The sequence below is a fragment of the Mastacembelus armatus genome, chromosome 3 (genome assembly GCF_900324485.2).
Source record: "Mastacembelus armatus chromosome 3, fMasArm1.2, whole genome shotgun sequence".
Classification (NCBI taxonomy): domain Eukaryota; kingdom Metazoa; phylum Chordata; class Actinopteri; order Synbranchiformes; family Mastacembelidae; genus Mastacembelus; species Mastacembelus armatus.
In genome coordinates this window covers 3,761,894-3,780,787 of record NC_046635.1, presented here as the reverse complement: position 1 = coordinate 3,780,787, position 18,894 = coordinate 3,761,894, and the positions used below count along the sequence as shown (strand labels likewise).

The 18,894-nt window shown below is 38.2% G+C and overlaps 1 protein-coding gene across 1 annotated transcript in view; it reads left to right on the top strand.

The window, feature by feature from the left end:
* Window positions 1-18,894, top strand: part of itga11a (integrin, alpha 11a) — a 39,997-nt gene that overhangs the window by 829 nt on the left and 20,274 nt on the right. Inside the window, exons 2-10 of the mRNA XM_026320007.1 lie at window positions 6,418-6,532; window positions 14,203-14,315; window positions 14,793-14,884; window positions 15,164-15,278; window positions 15,416-15,543; window positions 15,799-15,947; window positions 16,035-16,179; window positions 16,603-16,768; window positions 17,457-17,527. Of these exons, the coding sequence (XP_026175792.1) occupies window positions 6,418-6,532; window positions 14,203-14,315; window positions 14,793-14,884; window positions 15,164-15,278; window positions 15,416-15,543; window positions 15,799-15,947; window positions 16,035-16,179; window positions 16,603-16,768; window positions 17,457-17,527 (1,094 nt within the window). The remainder of the gene's footprint in view (window positions 1-6,417; window positions 6,533-14,202; window positions 14,316-14,792; window positions 14,885-15,163; window positions 15,279-15,415; window positions 15,544-15,798; window positions 15,948-16,034; window positions 16,180-16,602; window positions 16,769-17,456; window positions 17,528-18,894) is intronic.

The following is an 18,894-nucleotide window of genomic DNA, read 5'->3' as shown; positions in this document are numbered from 1 at the left end:
TTTGAAGCCAAACATTTCACATGAGTTCCATGGATTAATATACATTAACCACTACAAGTCAAGCTAATCCAACGTACTGCACTCTTTTCAATACACTGCAGAACTGCAAGTACCTGATGCACGGCTACAGTAGGTCTATACATTATGGTTAGTTTTTTAGCTCAGTATGCTGTGACCTGTAAACACACTGTTTAAACACATTCTGCCAACATTTCCATGAAATATGTTGCCACACTCGCTGTATATGAATATGATGTTTTCCAGTTTTTATTTCAAGGGAAGCGTTTTTAACTTTTCTTTAAACAGAAACTCTTCAATTGATACATAAATATTACAAAACTAAGGAGTGGACAAGAGGAAGTCCCTTTGTAAATATTTAGTTTGATTTTGGAATTTGTTGGAACTGAGATTTGGACTCATGCCACGCCAGTGATGGAGACACTGACCTTGTAGCTGGAGTCAGCTGTAGTGGCAAATGTTTTGGCAGGCACATAAAAAGGAGTCTGCATTTTAATCTGAGACTATATCTGAGACTATTGGACAGGATGATTTCATCCATATAACTTTAAAAAGGGCTGTCATTTACCTCAAGGATCTAATATTTGTCAGATTTGTTGTCATAAGCGCTATTCCACCAGGGCATGGCCACATAACCTTTTTTCATATGTGACCTATATGCATTCACTGTGGACACTCTGTGCTAGCATGGTCAGGTTATTGTGAAGATTTACCACTACGTCTTCTGTGTTAATGTGGAAGGTGCACTGAAAATAAAGCTAATAAATTAATGACATACAATAAATTAGTTACTACTGGAGGCTCTACAAAATACATAATGTATGTTCCATCAAGGAAAAAATTACTTAAAATTACTTAAAACTGGATTCTGACCAGGTTAATTAAATAATATATCATGAGTTTTTCTGATAATAAATGTAAAGGCAAAGTCCATTGTTTTATTTTTACATTATTTACTGAGTAAACCTCAAAGTGCATGGTTCCAATTATAACATGGTCACTTCCCAAAGGAAATCTGGGAGGCTGTTTGCATCATCATCCAACTGTAACTTTTAAAAGACAATTTAACCCACGCTTACCTGTTTCACAACTAATTGATTAATTGATTCCATATAATGGATCATTACAAATATACACACAAATCATGCCACAGTATGTGATATTTAATTTCTAGTTTTTGGCCACTAGGGCCTAGAAAGACGTTCAACATTGGCCTTTAATATGAGAGGCTGCTTAACCTTGTTTATATTTTTAACCATGACAGCGAATATTCTCTAACCCTAAGGACTTTTATTTTAATATATACCTTAAATCTCACCAAGTTGCTTTTGTGCATAAACCTTCACCACAGAACCTTCACAATATAAGACATCATTTTAACAGCTTATCTGTGACATATCTCTGACTGCTGGTAGGTTGGAGGACTTGTGGCTCAGTAGGATGTAGGAATGAAACAGCAATATCCCATGTTAGTGTTTAATATTTCTTTGACCCACATTGCCACCGTGATCTCTTCCCTTTGAATAATTTGGGCATCTGTAATGATGTCACCCATCTTCCTTTGTTGCTATCAATTGGCAAAGCTCAAAATTCCACCAAGGGCTTTGTCAACTGAACCTGTAATTTTGGGACATTTGCTTTTTATTTGTCTTCATTGTTTTTACTGCTGCATAGAACAGGTTGAGAGCTGAACTAAGCTGTAAATCTTCATTAAAAGATAATAAAAGGTAAACAGCTAATAAACCATTAGGTTTGGAAGATAATGTTTAATTGGTTTCTAGTTTGGTGAGAAACCTAATCAGAAATTCCCTGATGTTGGCAGATGTTGGTGCTGCGTTGTCTGCCCTTTGGGCTGTTGTGTGTCTAGATCATATCTTCTATGTGCTGTCTTTTGGCATTTACTCAGACTAAATATGTTGGTAGCAATAAATGTCCCAGAATTAATTAATTTTATAATGTCTCATCAAAATGATTTATGGTTTGAACTGTTACTTTGGATACTCTTTCAAATGCATCGACTCATTTATTATGAGTAGTTTTGTTTTACATTTATATTAATAGGCAGTTGGAAGTTTTAGTCTTAAAGTTAATTAATGTTACACTGGGCAAAAGCAGTTAATGATCTATGTCCACATTATGATACTGTAATAGCAAACCTGGCAGTTATCATTTTCTATGCAAATGTATTAGCAGTATCATGTTACATGAGAGAGATGGTGGTACACGTCCAGCCGTACACAGACTTGGTTTGACTCCCACGGAGATCTTTTGTTGGCTCAGAGAATCAACAGTTCTTTAAGCAGCACCTATTTGGCTGTTGTGTGTTGGGAACATCTGGTTTTAGATGCCCCTTGCCTCCCAGAGTATTTGCTTTGGCATATGGCAATAGTATTATAAGGTGCCAAAATCTGTGAAAGCACATTGTCCACTGTGAAGTGGCTTTCCAGAGGAAACCATTGTAATGGGACCCCAGAATGGATCAATGGAAAAAAACAGTACATTCTGTTACTTTTGAGATTTATTTTATGTGGACACTGTTCTCATATTTGTTAAAACTCATGGTACTGGCCATAACACCAGTCAGATGGAGTCACTATTTAGTGTCTATTGTATAAACATAGACAAAAAGCAGTACAGGAAGACAAAAGTGTATGTTCCCATGTACAGTAGCTTAAGCCATTATATAGTTTATTATCTTATAAAGGAACTGCATGTCTGAGATGGGGAATGCTCCAGAGCCAGCAATTTGCACAATGCACCTGCCAGGCTGCTCTGTGTCAGTGGGTTTGTGGTGGAGCTCTTGCAGCTTGGTGCTTGGCCAGAGGCAGTGGCAGACTAATGTGGGTCACTCCTATTGCCACTAGTTTATTTATCTTGGTATGGAAGCCAATACACAAGAAACTATGCAGAGCTCTGAACATGTGTTAGAAGCTGCTAATATTACTTGGAATATTAAAAGAAGCTGCTAATATTACTTGGAATATTAAATTGACCACATTAGAAGCTTGAAATGGAAACTGGATCCAAACTCTCATGCTTGCATCCTGTCACTGTCCCTTATCTCTGTCTTAGCTTTTGTCAGACATCAGCCTTTCTGTGATTACGTTTTGAGAAAATTGTTTTGAATGCTCTGAAGTCATTCTAGCATTAACTCAGCTACCAGAACATTTATGTGCTCCAGCTGAACAATGATGGAAAGACTTCAAAATTATACAGCTCACTGCCCACCATTTGTAAAATGATTTATGCTGCACCACACTGTCAAGGGTGACCTGCTGATTTTTACTAATGTCCCATACCCGTATTAAATTTCCCAACAATCTATTTTCAGTTACCCCTTTTATGATTCTGGATAAACAGAAACTTTGGGGGCAGGATCAAAGACCAGCTGAATGTGTGAACCATTCATACAACAGGAAATGAGCAACATGGAGAATGTGTCAATATTTATATTAGGAGTCTACTTGGAAAAGACGGCCATTTATTTTAATGGACATTTTCACGAAACAGAACAAATAATAGTCTATGGTTGTGCCAGTCAGTGTGTGGAAAAAAAAACCAAATGACTCATCCACTCAGTGACTGTCACTCCACTCACATAAGGCCCTGTGGTATATTGCTGTGGTTGACACTGCCTTTAGTCCAAAACTCCTCCAATTAGGTACTCGCTAAGGAACAGAAGTAGATATTTGGCTTGCTGTTTGTTTCAACAAATTGCTGGCAGTCCTAAATATCCACTATCTAAGGAATGTAGACAACTTTGCAATTCTGCTGAAGGACAGAACACACAGAAATATATCTTCTCTGCTGTGCAACTCACTGAAGCTAAGATGGAGACGTACCCCCTATTTCTGCTTCCTCCCACATTCCAAAGACATGCAGGCTAGATTGATTTGTGAAATTACCCACAGGTGTGTATGTGCCTGTAAAAGTGTGTTTCTGTGTCAGCCCTGTGACAGACTGAACTACCAGCTTATAGCCCACCTTTCCCATCACTCCTCTGCAAGCTTCTATAGGATACAAACATAATATGCTCATCCAAAATACTATTTAACATGATAGCGCAAGTCAACAAAGTGTATAAATGAATCATAAAATACTACAGAACGCCTTCAAGATATAGCGCTAGAGTGCTTTACTTCTTCTGAAATCTGTATTTGATGCCAGCACATTGATACTTAACAGAAAAATAAATTACTGCAAACATAAGTAAATCCCTTTTACTTTTTAATAGAGCCCCTGTGTGATAAGCTTCATAATAAGCTCACATTATTCTTGTTTGGTTTTCTTTTTCAGAAAGCTAAACTTTTGTCTCCATCTAGCTGACAGGGCACACCTTGAATGTTATTGTTTTTCATGGGTAGTTAGAAACAGCAGGCATCTCTTGTGACGTGTGTGTGGAAAAGACTCCACTGGTAAGTCTTTGGACATTGTTAAACCAACTAGACAATTAGGTAATGCAGGCAGCTGTGGCTTTTAGCTTTAACATGGCACTGCAGATGTGTTTTATTAGGATACAAGTGAAAAGAGATGCAATGCCCACAACTGACTACAACAGGTTTGTTGGCTAACATAGCAACAGCTTTAGGACAACAGCAATCAAATTAAGTGATTTTAAATGTTTTCTCTGCATAATAGCCAGTGATAGCTCAAAATTTAGTCTTGACTCATGTATTTTATACAATAGTTTGCCCTGCAGAGTCAGTTTTGTTCATTATGTATGTACAGTAAGGTAACTGCCAGTGGAAACCATGAATATGGTGAGCTAATTAACAACCAGTTTCACTTCTGATTCACATCATTACAAAACAACTACACAACTGTCCTAAATTTGACTTTAGAGGGCTGTTTTGAATTTTCCATGTTATCCAACTTTCCTGAGCATTTCTTCACCTTTTTGATGATATGTAACTTAAATGACTCTTACAGAAAAATAAATGCTCAATGAATGTGACCCTAGAGTCTAACAGATATGGAGTGAACTGAAGGGGGGGAAGTTTAATGTGAAGGCTAGGAGTGTGTAGACAAGAGGCACAGAGATTTAAGTGTTTGTGGAGTGGGGCACTGTGGTGATTAAAAAGCAGGAGCATTTTCCTGTCAGCTGTGCTGTTTGAACTATGTTTTATTTTTAGACAATAATCTGAACAAACCTTTATGTCTCATTAAGCGTAAAGAATGCTTCACTTTGCCCCCTCTTTTCCTACCTTCATACTTTTTTATCCCAAACGTTCCTAATCTAAGTTGGTATATTTTTGGATTTAGAGTAGCAGTGACCTGTAGATCCACATAACCTTTGACCTTACAGTAGCTAAAACATTAGTGGAGAAGCATTGATTAACAGACACAATAGATCTGGCAAGTGGCGAAGCAGAAGGCAGATATGTGGAGAGAGATGGATTGAGAGGAAGTCGGAGTGGCAGATGATCACATTTTTTTCCCCTTCTCCTCTGCCAAAAGAAAAATCTCATCACTTCCATGTCATCACAGAGTTTTAAAAGCCAAATAATACCTGTCACCATTAATATAATATAATGAGTAACTTGGTTGCATGCAGAGTTCATAAAGTACCTTCTCTATTTGGTATTTTGATAGAAAACAGTCACTGCTCTTTCCTACCACCTGGCAAGATGAGTAAAGTTGAAATTTAAGTACATGATTGGAAAAATATTAACTATGTATCAGATCCCATAGCAGTTTTTACTTTTTACCTTCTTCTCCTATACCTGTGAGGTTACACCTCACCATCAAAACAGAGCTCACAGCTGAGTCCCTTTATCAATGCTGCACGAAACACTAGTCTATAATTGCAGTTGCAAGGTATTAGTCACTTGTCTGAGTGTGCACGTCTGAGATCGTTTACTTAGGCCTCCTACGTGTATGTTGTCATGTGATATGCCAGATTTCTCTCTATCAAAGAGTTCGTATGGAAGTAAAGCTTTGGTCATGGTCAAAGGTCATAGGTGGTCAATTCTGCTGCTTAATCAAAACTCTTCTGGGTCTGCAAATGTCTGACAGAAGACTGTCAGTCAAATGTGACGCAGAGCTTCACTGCTCTGCATTGCTTACCTGATTAATATCAGTTTTCTTATGAGGGAAGTCTGTGTTTAGACTGGGCGCAGGGGGACAAACACACATGAAACAGAGTATGGATTCTTGTGAAGTTGAGTCAGGATGACTTTGCTGTTAGTTGCACTTAGTCCAGATGCTGAGATTTAGTCAGTGTTAATAAAATTGTGTCTTTCATTACATTGATAAAACACTGCTGGGGAACCGCCACTCAAACCTAATGCTCTGTGTATATTATAACTATGGTAACTAGGCAATGAATGTCATTAATAGCAGAACTCGAAGCTTCTTAATGCTAATGTGAATGGAAATTGTATTTTTTTTTCTCTTAAGGATACCATGACTGCTTCAATGTTGACACAAAAAAACACAAGATCATCAAAGGTCCTAAACAAGCCCAGTTTGGATACACTGTTCAGCAACATGTGGCTGCTGGAGGAGAGAAATGGTAAGCGACACACTGCTGCTATGCAAAAGGTTATTGCTCATTGATGTTTTCCATCTGTAAATACTACACTAATAGGCTGTAGTCTCACCATTTGTTATCCATTGCCTGTGTAAAAAGTTTGTTCTCTAATTGCAATCTATCACCACTACTTATAGTTTAGGACATTGGGCAAGAGCCATGGCGCCATAAAGTGGCAGCATGTTTTTTTTTTTTTTTTTTTTTTTCGTAACAGAAAAAAATTTCTGCATTGACATTAATATGGCTTTCAACACCACATTCGGTACTTGAATTAATTGTTTTATCACATGTATTGTGTGAGATAAAAATACGTTCATTTTATTGCAATGCATATTTTTAGCTTCATAGAAACTGCCAAAATGCACCTTGGTTATCTATGACTAAGATTAAAAGGTCAAGTACATTATGACTACACAACACATACTGACAAGCCGTAGTGCCGACAGACTGTCTGACTTGGCAGAGAGACAATATGCTACGTCCTTCTTTCCCGTATAATGATCTACTGTACTTCTCCTGTGGTATGCAAAGTCCTTGTAAAACATACTGTAGTTTTGACCTGGATACCTACCATTCGTCATATTACATCATAGAACAAACTAACTCCTGATGCACACTACTATTAGGCCAACTGGCATCACATGTGGCCAAAATTAGTCTCTGGCATCCCCAAAACATCTGATTGCAAGCACTGTGCCAGTGCCCTATTGAGTTCCAGCTGTGCTTCTGTGCTTATATAAATAATTAGATCTGCTTATAAGTATTTTAAAATGTGTCTATGTATTCACTGTTTACCTGCTGTTTCCTTGCAACAATCAACCATGAAAGTTAAATTTAAAAAGGACCAGGTCTTTCCCTGATCATCCACATAGTTCCATGTCCCTGGCTGTGTTGACACAGATAAAAACCCTGTGTGAAGAAGTGCAGCTTTGAATTGGTCCAGGAGATTGATGTGGCACAGATGTTTGCACAACTCGCTCCAGTAAATTAATGCAGTGCTGTCTGGCAAAACCGTTAACCCTGGCTCAGCTTTTTCCAGCAACACAATGCAGCAGCAGCATCAAACACAAGTGAATGTTGCTCGTAATGTTAATATCTACTGATGTGATTAGAATTTGGTTATTTAGTGGCATTGGTTAACAATAAAAAAGACAAAAACCAACAATGAAATGATCCCATTAACCCATCTGTGAGCCAGAGACTTCCTCCATAGTTGCACAAAAACTATTTAAAACATATCAGTAAGCCACACTGTGGCATTTGTGCTCCAAGAAACACTGTCCTGTATTCACAAATAATCACTAACATATGAAATATAAACAAACATAAAGTTAACCAAACATACAATTACATGCTGTACTGCCATTTTTTTGATGTACATTATGAACAACATTATGACGTACTGTATATGGAACGTAAGAAGTGCTATAACCCGCAGATCACATCTGAAGCAAAGCTGTGGTCTGCGTTGTAGTGGTTTTGTTTTGGGCGTTATGTGCGAATTCATTTGTGGTAGGAAACAACACTCTGGGACATGTTGAATGCATGATATGAAAGTTTATATGCAAAAAGAAATGGATATCCAAATGAGATCAAGGCATCAGTTTAAAAGGGTTAATCATCCACACCAAATGCACAGTGCAGTTGTGACTGAGTACTGTCCTGTACTGGCAGAAGCTACAGTGCTCAACTGTTTTAATAGATAAATTCACCCTTTTCATAAAAAATGTATGTAGGAACATTCAGTAGGAACCCCTTACAGGGAAGTCAAAGTATTCTCATACAGGTGATAGAGATGATTCTTAGTGTACATTAAGGAGTGCCAGTTCAGAAGTCACAGTTTTCCTTGTCACAGTTTTTTTTCCCCAATTCTGAGTAACTGTCATTCAACCATGTCTGCAAGAATTGTAATAGTCTGATGAGGTTGACATATGTGGAATAAAGGTCACCAGAGACACCACTTTGACTGAGGTAAATGTCTGAGAATGAGGTGAAAACATTTACAGTGGAAGAATAGTATAGCACTGACAAGTAGCAGTGTAAATAGCATTTCATCCAAATGGAGCTCTAGGGATTTGGATTTTGGCATCTTAGGTGCTCACACATCTTGTCTTTGTTCCTAAACAATGAAACAGTCATGCAATAACATTGTCTTCTAACTGATGCATAAAAACTTTTCTGTCAGTGTCTCCTATTTTATATACTATTGACTACAGTCAATGCAATAGGAAGTATATGTAATGTATATGTTGACATGTACATTTTACTCAAGGGTTGTTTCAGTATTGTGGCTATGCTGTCTAAGTGAACCTACCGTGACCCACTGAGTCCCCCACTTGTTTACATTTTGGCTATGCCTAATCTCTGTGCCCAGTAGATAGACGTACTCATCCAGAGGACTTTAGTTTAAAACGGACTGTAAAGTCCTGCAGGGTGTGAGTATGTGGACACACAGCTGCATGTGCATGTTGAGACTGTCTGTATATTTGTGTGTGTCTTGCTGACGGCTCTCAGCTGGACTAAGGAATGTTGTGGGATCTGAGACTAATGGAAAACACTGAGTGTGAAGGATTCATTAAAATTATGTTTTTTAGTATACCTTACTACAAAACACACTGAATATCATACAAATATCCAGTGTGAAAACAAAGTATTAAAGTTAATACACATTGGCCTATGTAGTACAACAATTCATATGCACATTGAAGTAGAAGTATCTAGTGGACTTAGATACTGCTTAAGTAAAGTACACAAGTACTTCACACAGTTGTTTCCAGCCACTGCAACCAGAACCAAAGTTTCTTCTTGGCTGAAATATGAGCAATGATGACTTTAACTCAAAACGTAGCTCATGTTGTTTGCCAAGTAAGAGGTTTCTGAGGGATTTCAAATCTTTCCCCAACATGAATGTGTTGATGAGGCAAATAGTTCTGCACACTAGGATTGAATTTTTGTATTTTTGTCAAGCAAATGAAAATGGTTCTTTGAAATATCAGGCAAAAACTCTGCAGCTGTATTCATTAAGTGTCAGCATTTCATGTGGCCATTTCTGCTGATTGGCCTTGTGTGTTTATCTGGTATCTTTGTTTTATTTATAGTGAGTGTGACACTTAGATTAGTCAGTGTTACTAAGTGATTCACATACTGTAAATTGCAATATACTATCTTTGTTGTATTTAACATCCTTTCCTCCAACTTTGTCCCAAGTGGTTTCATTTCAAAAGAGCATTTATGAGTATTTAAATAGTTTTCTGACCCTCTGTACCAGGAGCATCTGTGCCTAACTTCAGCACTGCCATCTTTTCCAGAGTGGTCTGATTTCTGAAAACTTTTAGCTTTGAGAGTCACAGCTCGAAAGTGGGGAAAAAAAAAAAAAAAAGAAGCTTTTTATGACATGAACCTGAAGTAACACAGATATGCAACTAAGTTCTAAAGGGTTTTTATTTGAAGCCCAAATTAAGAGACTAGTGTTTGTTGCTTCTAGTGTGCTTTGGAAAAATTACAAGATTTGCACAAGCTTTCATGCATCGGAAATATTAAAACAATGTGTGAATAACGACTTATTTGAGTGTTGATGTTTATTCCATTAACCAAGCATATTGTATGATCAGCACTAGTTTGTTAATTGAAATTTAATTTTGCAGGAAAAAAACATTTTGACTTTAGAGACATCAAGAAGTTGAGACATCTTTGAAAGGTCTGTGGACAGTTTCTGTCTCTGCTGATGGAGCTACCAACTTCAAGAAAGGTCACTATGTCAGGAATGTGTCATTTCCTCACATCTACTCAGCATTTGGTGCTCTAAACACTCTGCCAGAGCAGACACTCTTTGGGGCGCTGAGAAGAGGCCACATCAGTTCCAATTGGCAAAGAGTTTTAAATGTGATGGGATACATGGACCTGCATACTTAAACCATATGCCACAGAAGCCTCCCACTTTCTATTTCCACTGTTTATTTTTCTACAGTTGCTCCAGGTGTCCTCAGCGGAGACGTGACCTTTACTCCTTAGCTCAGTTATGAGTTGCACACCATGAAGAACTACAGGGAGTCTGTGATGTCTTTCACCATTGGCCTTAGTGCTCCCTTTATTTAGCTGATTGGCAAAACTGCAATAAAAGTCTTTTTACACCTCCTGACCTTAGTTGGAAAACACCATTCAATCCACTGAATTTTTTAGTTCATAGACCAAACTGATGTGGCTGTAATGTCCATGTTATCCACTTTAAATAAGGTGCTTGGGATAGAAGAACATAAGGCTACAGCTACATGTTAGCATGGCTACAAATGCATGTTAAAATGAAATCTAGATGACTCAATGTTCAAGCTAAAAAAGACCAAAGTGCTGTGTTAGACAAAGAAATAAAGCATCTAGTATGAGTTTGCAAATCTCTCTTAAGCCTTCTAATTGCCATGTCGCTGTCTGCTCAATGTTTTCAAGCAAAGTAGACATGCCAATTCAACGTCTTCGGAAAATTATTATGTGACCAATGCAGATCCCTCGATTTATGATGTAGCGTTACAAAAGAACACATATCCTGTTAATGCAGTTGAATGAAACGGGATGAGAAGCGTGACACTGTAGTAACATACTAATGTTTGGGGTAGGGATGTGGTTTTACACATATACATGTCCTCCTTCCAAATATGAAAAACATTACCACATTAATGACAGCCTGACGTGGGGATGGCGCGTCCTCAAGCCACAAAATCCTGTACTCCCCTGCAACCATGGTAGAAAATGCCCATGCATTCATTTTGGGTCAAGTTATTTCTTTTAGTGTCATTACCATTCTTGCAGTGATGATGCACTGAGGCTAGCATCTGACCCTAATGAGCCCTGGAACATGATTGTTTGAACAGCTTCTGGTGAAAGTCAGAGGCGCTGCAGAAGGCATCCAAGTCAAAAGCAACAATAGTTCCTTTTCATCAAGGTAGCTGTATCCTGACCTGAACTTTGCTGCAGTGTCCCCTCCTGCCAAGGGATAGCTGAAGTAATAATCATGATATTAATAGCAATGAAAATATGAGCTCTGTTGGAGCCACAGTGGTGAAAATGACTTCCAGAGTCTGTGAGACTTTAAAACTTGGCTTCAAGAACAATAACATCGAAGCTTACTTCCATATGAGTTTCTCTTTAATATTCAGTGATGGACTGTTTGAACAACATTTCCTCTTGCTGCTGTAAAATGTCAAATCATAATGGGTGCTGAAATTTCTGTGTATGTGCCCTAAATAGACCATATAGTAATCATACAGCTCGCCAAGACCAAAATTTCACTTTGTGAACTCCATATGATGTCCATTGCTTTCGATATATTAATTATAGTTAATTTGGCTAGTTGTCTTAAATTGAATATTTAATTTTTAGTCACTGCAATTTTATTTACTGCTGCAAGGCTCACATAATGCAGCAACTTGCCACCAAGATACAAACTTAATAGAAGAAATAAAAAGCTGATTAATATATAAATATCTAAAAAGCTAAAAGAAATGTAGCCATGTTTAAACATCATCACCATCATCATCAAGCACTTTAAGGACTTTAAAAAAATTTACTGCTTGTAAATGTGTTAACGAGAACATAAAAAGGTTTTCTTGGATAAAGTAGTGCTGCTGTGGAGAAAGAAACGAGTCCTCTCTTCTGGTTAACTGCCAACTGTTGTCTGTCATTAATAGTAATACATTTTGTTTATATAGCGAGCCGTATGAGCGCTTGGTGACCTGTCCAATGTCAGCTGGGATTAGATCCAGTCCCCACACCAACCCTCTAAAGGACGAGTGGTATAGATGATGTATGGATGGGTGGATTTATATAGCACTTTCTGAGGACCTCAGAGGCACTTTACACAACAAAAACATGCAAGACAAGTGTTTACTATTCTGACCTAATTTTTTAAATGGTGATGGTCAGTGCAATAATGAATGCATTCCTCATTTAAATTGATATGTTGTGCCAGAAATTATATGTTGATGCTAAATGTTCCCACGGTATTATTATGAAATATATGCTTTTATGTCACTATCCCCAAAACATTTTGGATTTCCACTGAAATTGTGCTGCAGCTAGAAGTCCTTAAGTTGAAGATCTCTCTTTTTTTAATTGCTTATTTACACTTTGACCTAAAAGTCCATCCAAGATGTTGGCCGTGGCCTGCTTTTGCTATACAGTGGTGTCAAATGTCTTTCCTTTGAGACATCACTGAACTGCTCATTGCTTTCACTGCAGAGTTGTTTAAATTCCTAGCTGACCTACTATATTTCTTTTCCAGGAATGTTAGTAGTTCTGAATGCAACTTGCCACTGAGTGCTTGAATTAGGTAAACTTTGGTAAAAATCTGGAAACAACTCACACAACTATGTAAAAACAACATGAGAAGCCTGTAAACACAAATTAAGTCTTTATATTCTGTATTGTAATGCTCAGGATGTTACTGGTGCCAGTTTAGCTGTGCAGAGACTTGCACAATTGAAGCTCTTAGTTTGATACAACAAACTTTGTCAGTATTTATACAGTGCATTCAGACCCCTTTTTTCAAATTTGTTATGTTGCAGCCCATAATGACATCATGAAAACTGAATTTTAGGAATGTTTCTAAATTTATTAAAAAGGAAAAACTAAAGCCTGAAATCCTGAAAGACATTAGTGACTGGACATAAAGAGGTTGTCGGTGGAATAAAACAGCTTTAACACCCGTCTAGTACACGAAAGGTTTTTATCTCTCATAGAGATTTGAATTATAGCTCCCCTCAAGACCCTTATGCTCACCATCAGTCTGGAAGTAAATACACAAGATGACTTCATATTCTCCAGTATATCTGATCATCTCAAACATTGTAGTGACATTTATAAGACTGCACTGACCTCACACAGGAAGGCCACTGGGAAGTGCAGTGCTGACTCTTTAAAAACACTATGTCATGTGAAAAGAATGTCCAGCACAGCTCTTTATATACATCTAAAACCTTTTGTAGTATATGACAGGAAAATCCCTCTGATTTTATTTTGATTGGTGAGTGCTCGAGAAGTCAATTAGTTGTTTATCTTAGAGGTGAGAGCATCATTGTAGCAGTATTGCTGCTGTTTTTAATCTTGATGGCAAGCATGAATAACTGACACTAACACTGTCTCCACAACAATTGTACATGTACCTCTGAGTAAGGAGTTAAATGTAGCTGCTCCAGCAGTAGACACTTCAACATTCATATAAAATGAATTTACATTCGTTGGGTGTGCCAAAGCAGACAGAATGAAATTAATGTTGTTTAAACAGTAAATAATGGTGTGGAAGTTGAGAAAGTGAATACATGTATGAACATTTGCTTTTTAAACAAGTTCCAGATATTAAGCACTAACAAACTAACTAACTAAACTAACTGACCTCCCTGAATAAATAAAGGCTAAAAATCATCTAGCCAGCTGTTGCTTTTTGTCTGGGTGACTGACATTAACAGTGGCAGTCATATTCCCTCACAGAATTAGATACCTGATTTACTCTTAAATAAAACAAAGGTTGCTGTCATTCTTGCTCTACTATCGCTAGTTTACTGTTTACGGACAATAAAAAAAACAACTGAGACTTTGTGTAAATCACACTTTAACTTTGTTGTACATTTAAATCACTCTAACCTTTGGAATTTTGGTCTTTGCAGGTTATTAGTAGGGGCCCCATATGAAATGAATGGCCCTTACCAGACGGGGGATATTTATAAATGTCCTCTGAGCAAACGAACCAATGGCAATGGCTGCTCCAAACTCAACTTAGGTATAGTGTCACAAAACATCACACAGCTTTACTAGAGAATCACAACAGACACTGTGTACAGTGACAGTTTGAAAACCATGAATGTACAACATCTGGGTTTGCATGTATTGTATAGGTGTTTATATGTCTGCATGCTTTCCTGCATTTGTCTCACTACACATCATGGTGGCATATGTTGGACAGGAGTGTGGGTATCATACCAATCATTCCACATTTTACTATATTTTTAAATGGTTTATGTACATTTCCACGTGTGTGTTATACCACTTATCTCACCGCATGCTTCATGCAGCTTGCACACGTGTCGTGCTGGGTAGGTAGGCACATGAAGGTTTTCTCTAGTAAACATTTGTCCAGACAGAAATAACAAATCAAAGTCCCAGATGATGGAACGTCTGTTTCCCTTCAATGGATAGTGCATGTATTTATGTTAATGTTTATCCAAGATCATTTCAGTGAGATTCATTTTCCTTCAAGGAAGGATATCTCTGACCAATGTATCAGAGCGAAAGGATAAGATGAGGCTGGGAATGACGCTCACATCCAACCCTAAAGACAACAGCTTTGTGGTGAGAGCAGCCTTAAAACTCACTAGAACCACCTTCTTGAGCTGTAATATACAGTAATGGTCTGTTGCTGCAGAGCGTTTGAAGAACTAAGAACACTTTAAATAAAATAACAGTTGTCAAAATGGAAAAGAGGACAATCCCACAAGATTGCCTTTTGATTACATGGTTGTCATACTGGAGCTCCCCTTACGGAAGCTCTTTGAGAGCACCAGTTTAACTTTTTCTAATATGCTGAGGTTGATAAAGTTGCTTGTAAAAATGCCTTCTTTTATGTTTCAGGCCTGTGGGCCCCTATGGTCCTATGAGTGTGGGAGCTCTTACTACAGCACTGGAATATGCTCCAGAGTTAATGCCAGCTTCAAGTTCTCTAGGACAATTGCGCCTGCTTTTCAGAGTAAGCGTTCTCTTATTTTTGACAAATATTAATTGAGAGGTTACTAGTCACAGCAGGAGATTATGCCCTTATCTATGCACATCTCTTTTTGCCAAGTGTGTTTTCCTGATTATGTCTCATCTTCAAATATTCTTTAGGATGTGAGACTTACATGGACATCGTAATCGTTCTGGATGGCTCAAACTCCATCTACCCCTGGTATGAAGTGCAGGCTTTTCTGATCAACGTTCTGCAGAAGTTCTATATTGGACCGGGTCAAATACAGGTGTGTACTACAGAAAAAAGCTAAGGTTTATTGATAATGTTCCTTGCTGATCATGTATTTAATATTTTTTAATACTGAAGTTGTTATTTATACACAAGGACAGCTAATAAAAGCTTTATATTCTTGTAGTTAACTACAGTAATAACTAATATAAAGTTTTCACACCACAGCAGTGGTACAAAAACAAACTTTTACGAACACATCACAGGCATGATGAGCCTGAGCATAGAAAATACATTGTGTTCCTTTGGATAGGTTGGAGTTGTTCAGTATGGTGAGAAGGTGGTGCATGAATTCAAACTCAGTGACTACAAATCAGTAGAGGAAGTTGTGAAAAGAGCGCGCAGTATTCACCAACGGGGTGGAGAGGAAACCAACACAGCTCTTGGCATCAACGTGGCACGGTACAGTATTTCTATTTGTATAAAAGAGCAGCACTACTTCACTGCTTCTCCGTCTTGTATTTTTTTGTACTCAACTTGTTCTCACAGCTCACAGGCTTTCAAACAAGGAGGTCGACGCGGCGCCAAAAAAGTGATGATCGTGATAACTGACGGAGAGTCGCATGACAGTGCAGATCTACAGCAAGCCATTGAGGACAGTGAGAAGGATGGCATTACCCGTTATGCTATTGCTGTGAGTGAGACAGATAGGTCACACTTTATGAGTTTTCACTTGATTTTCTGATGACTAATAAATATCCTGTGCAGCATTAAAACACCATAAACATTAATGAGGTGACCTCATGGAGTTCAGCTAAACCAGGCCTCTTAAGTACAAAGTGAAGAAGAGCCAAACGCCCTCAGAGCTCACTCAGTGAGCGCCAAACATAAGCTCAGTGGAACTGTAGTTAAAGGTGTAAATGATCTCCTCCAAACCACACGGTTCTTTGCTTCATGCCACTGCTGGTACATTTGATGTAATGGCACATTTGGTTCCATCCAGTGGTTAAACTGGGCATGTCATTTGAATGAAAACTAAGTGAAACTGGAGATTGTCCTGGCATTGGTGTAGAAACTCTGAAACCTCCTCACAGATTGTTTGATCTGATTAAAACAGGTTCTTGGCTACTACAACCGTAGAGGAATCAACCCTGAGGCCTTCCTCAATGAAATCAAGTATATTGCCAGCGACCCAGACGACAAACACTTCTTTAACGTGACAGACGAGTCAGCCCTGAAGGACATTGTCGATGCTCTTGGAGAACGCATCTTCAGTTTAGAAGGTTTACCAACAAATTAATTTTACTTAAGCTGCTTAGAAGTGTACTTGTACTTAAATGTACATTTGCATAGAAATCTTGTAACTCTACTGTATAATGTAACTTAAAGAGAGGATAAAATGGCTGTCTGTTGAATGTAAGAAACTCCAGTAACAAGTAAAACTGCCAAGAAGTGGTGGTTAGCATTTCTCACAGATTATTCACATTTAAATTGTTTGCTTTTCTATCACTGTAAAGTGAATCCATTTGGTACTTGAATCTTGTTTGGTCATAACAAGCAATATGGAAATGCCACCTTGTGTTCTGGAGCATTGGCATTTCCATATTAATTTCAGATTTTTGCTGTATATGCTAAACCCATCCATCCAGTAGCTAAACTGCTCATTCTGAGGCTCAGGAGGGCTGTAGTCACTCAGCTGTCAAGTGTGTATATGCTAAATGAGTAATTAAATTAAAAAATTCAATGATCATAAAAGTAATTATTTTTATAGCCTTTTGGTCAGAGTCCAACCACACTTCAGTTAAACCTGCTAATATTAGTACCTGAAAATATAAATCTTTTAAATGTGACATATTCACATTACCATATGATTCTTATATATTTTATATCATATACACAGGTAGCTGTGTCTGAGGTTTCTTTTCTGCTTACAATGGTTAAGAACCTAAAAAGACTGATTTATTCACACAGGGACAAGTAAGAATGGGACAGCGTTTGGCCTCCAGATGTCTCAGGCTGGATTTTCTGCACACAATGTTGAAGTGAGTGTGATTTCTGCTACCGCTTCGTCTCATACCATCTGTCAACGTGGGTAACAACACAGATTGTCTCAATTTCTAGCGCGTCATGACTCCCCTCCACAACCTGCCATTTATCACTCTCCATTCCCCCCGAGGTGCCTCCTGTGTGGCCCCAGGAGTTTAGGTCACCCTGATTTAGGAGCGTCTGAAAAAGGAGACAGACAGACAGACCTTTTTTTTTCCACTTCAACCATGCACTGATGGAAAATAAGACATCACTTGCTCCCCAAAGAAACATATTAGTGAAAAGTGAGATAAGACTGAGACAGTTCTACCTCAGAGTAGCTTGCTTTTCCTTTTCCTTTGTGAGAGGTTTTTAAATTGTATATGAGAGAAGAACATTCAGGTTTACATGGCTGGAGGAAGAAGATCACTTACATCTTCTCTACTGTACCTACTGTCCTTCCCAGTTCATTGATTTCCATTCCTCTGTTTCTGGCTTCATCGTTGCTTTTCATTTTCCAGTTCCCCTTCACAGTGTGATTTGTCAAGGGAGAAATAAAAAGTTATCATGAAAATAAATATATAGCAAAATTTGCAGCTGATGGCAGGAATGGCTGGAAATTATGGCCTCAAGGCCAGATTCCATAGATGCTCAAGAACACCATCCTGTTTGCTGAGAGTAGAGTAACTTATTGGAAAGAATTTGGGGGCTTTAAAGGAGAAAAGCAGTCCTGACCAGGTGGTTTAGCTTAATGCGATATGTGCCAGCTCTGAAGGCTGCTTATGTCATAAACTAGGCAAATGTTTTATGCATTTGCATACATATGGTAGCAGTTTCTTAGCTGTTTGTTTCATTATAGCTTGCAGGATTGCTTCCCATATTTACTGTAGTGTAGAATATACATTAGTTGTTTATGGAGCTGGTATAAAGTGTACATAACCTCTATATACTGATGTTTATGCAGAACCACAACTCTTCCCTTGATCAGTACAATAACAAGTCGATATAACCAAAGCAAGGCACATGTCCATACATGCAGTAGCAGCAGAAATAGGTCACTGATTTATAAGGCTGAACTGTTTGAGGGTTTCATTCATTTGCCATGGAGACCATTTTGACCAAAACAGATAACCACACTGGCTTAACGTTAGTGTCATAGAGTGACGTAGTGCAAGCGTGGTCAGCACACAGTTCCATCCCTTAGAAAGGAATCGCAAGCCTTACAGCATATGCTGGAACACTGGAAAATGTGTTGTTGGCATATTGTGTACAGCGAGAAAAAAAACTGAGCTCATTAGGCCGACAGCCCCTATAATTATAGTGTCAGTGGCACAAAGTATGGTGAAGCATGGAAGACAGAAAATTCCTCCCTCACCCCTTCTCA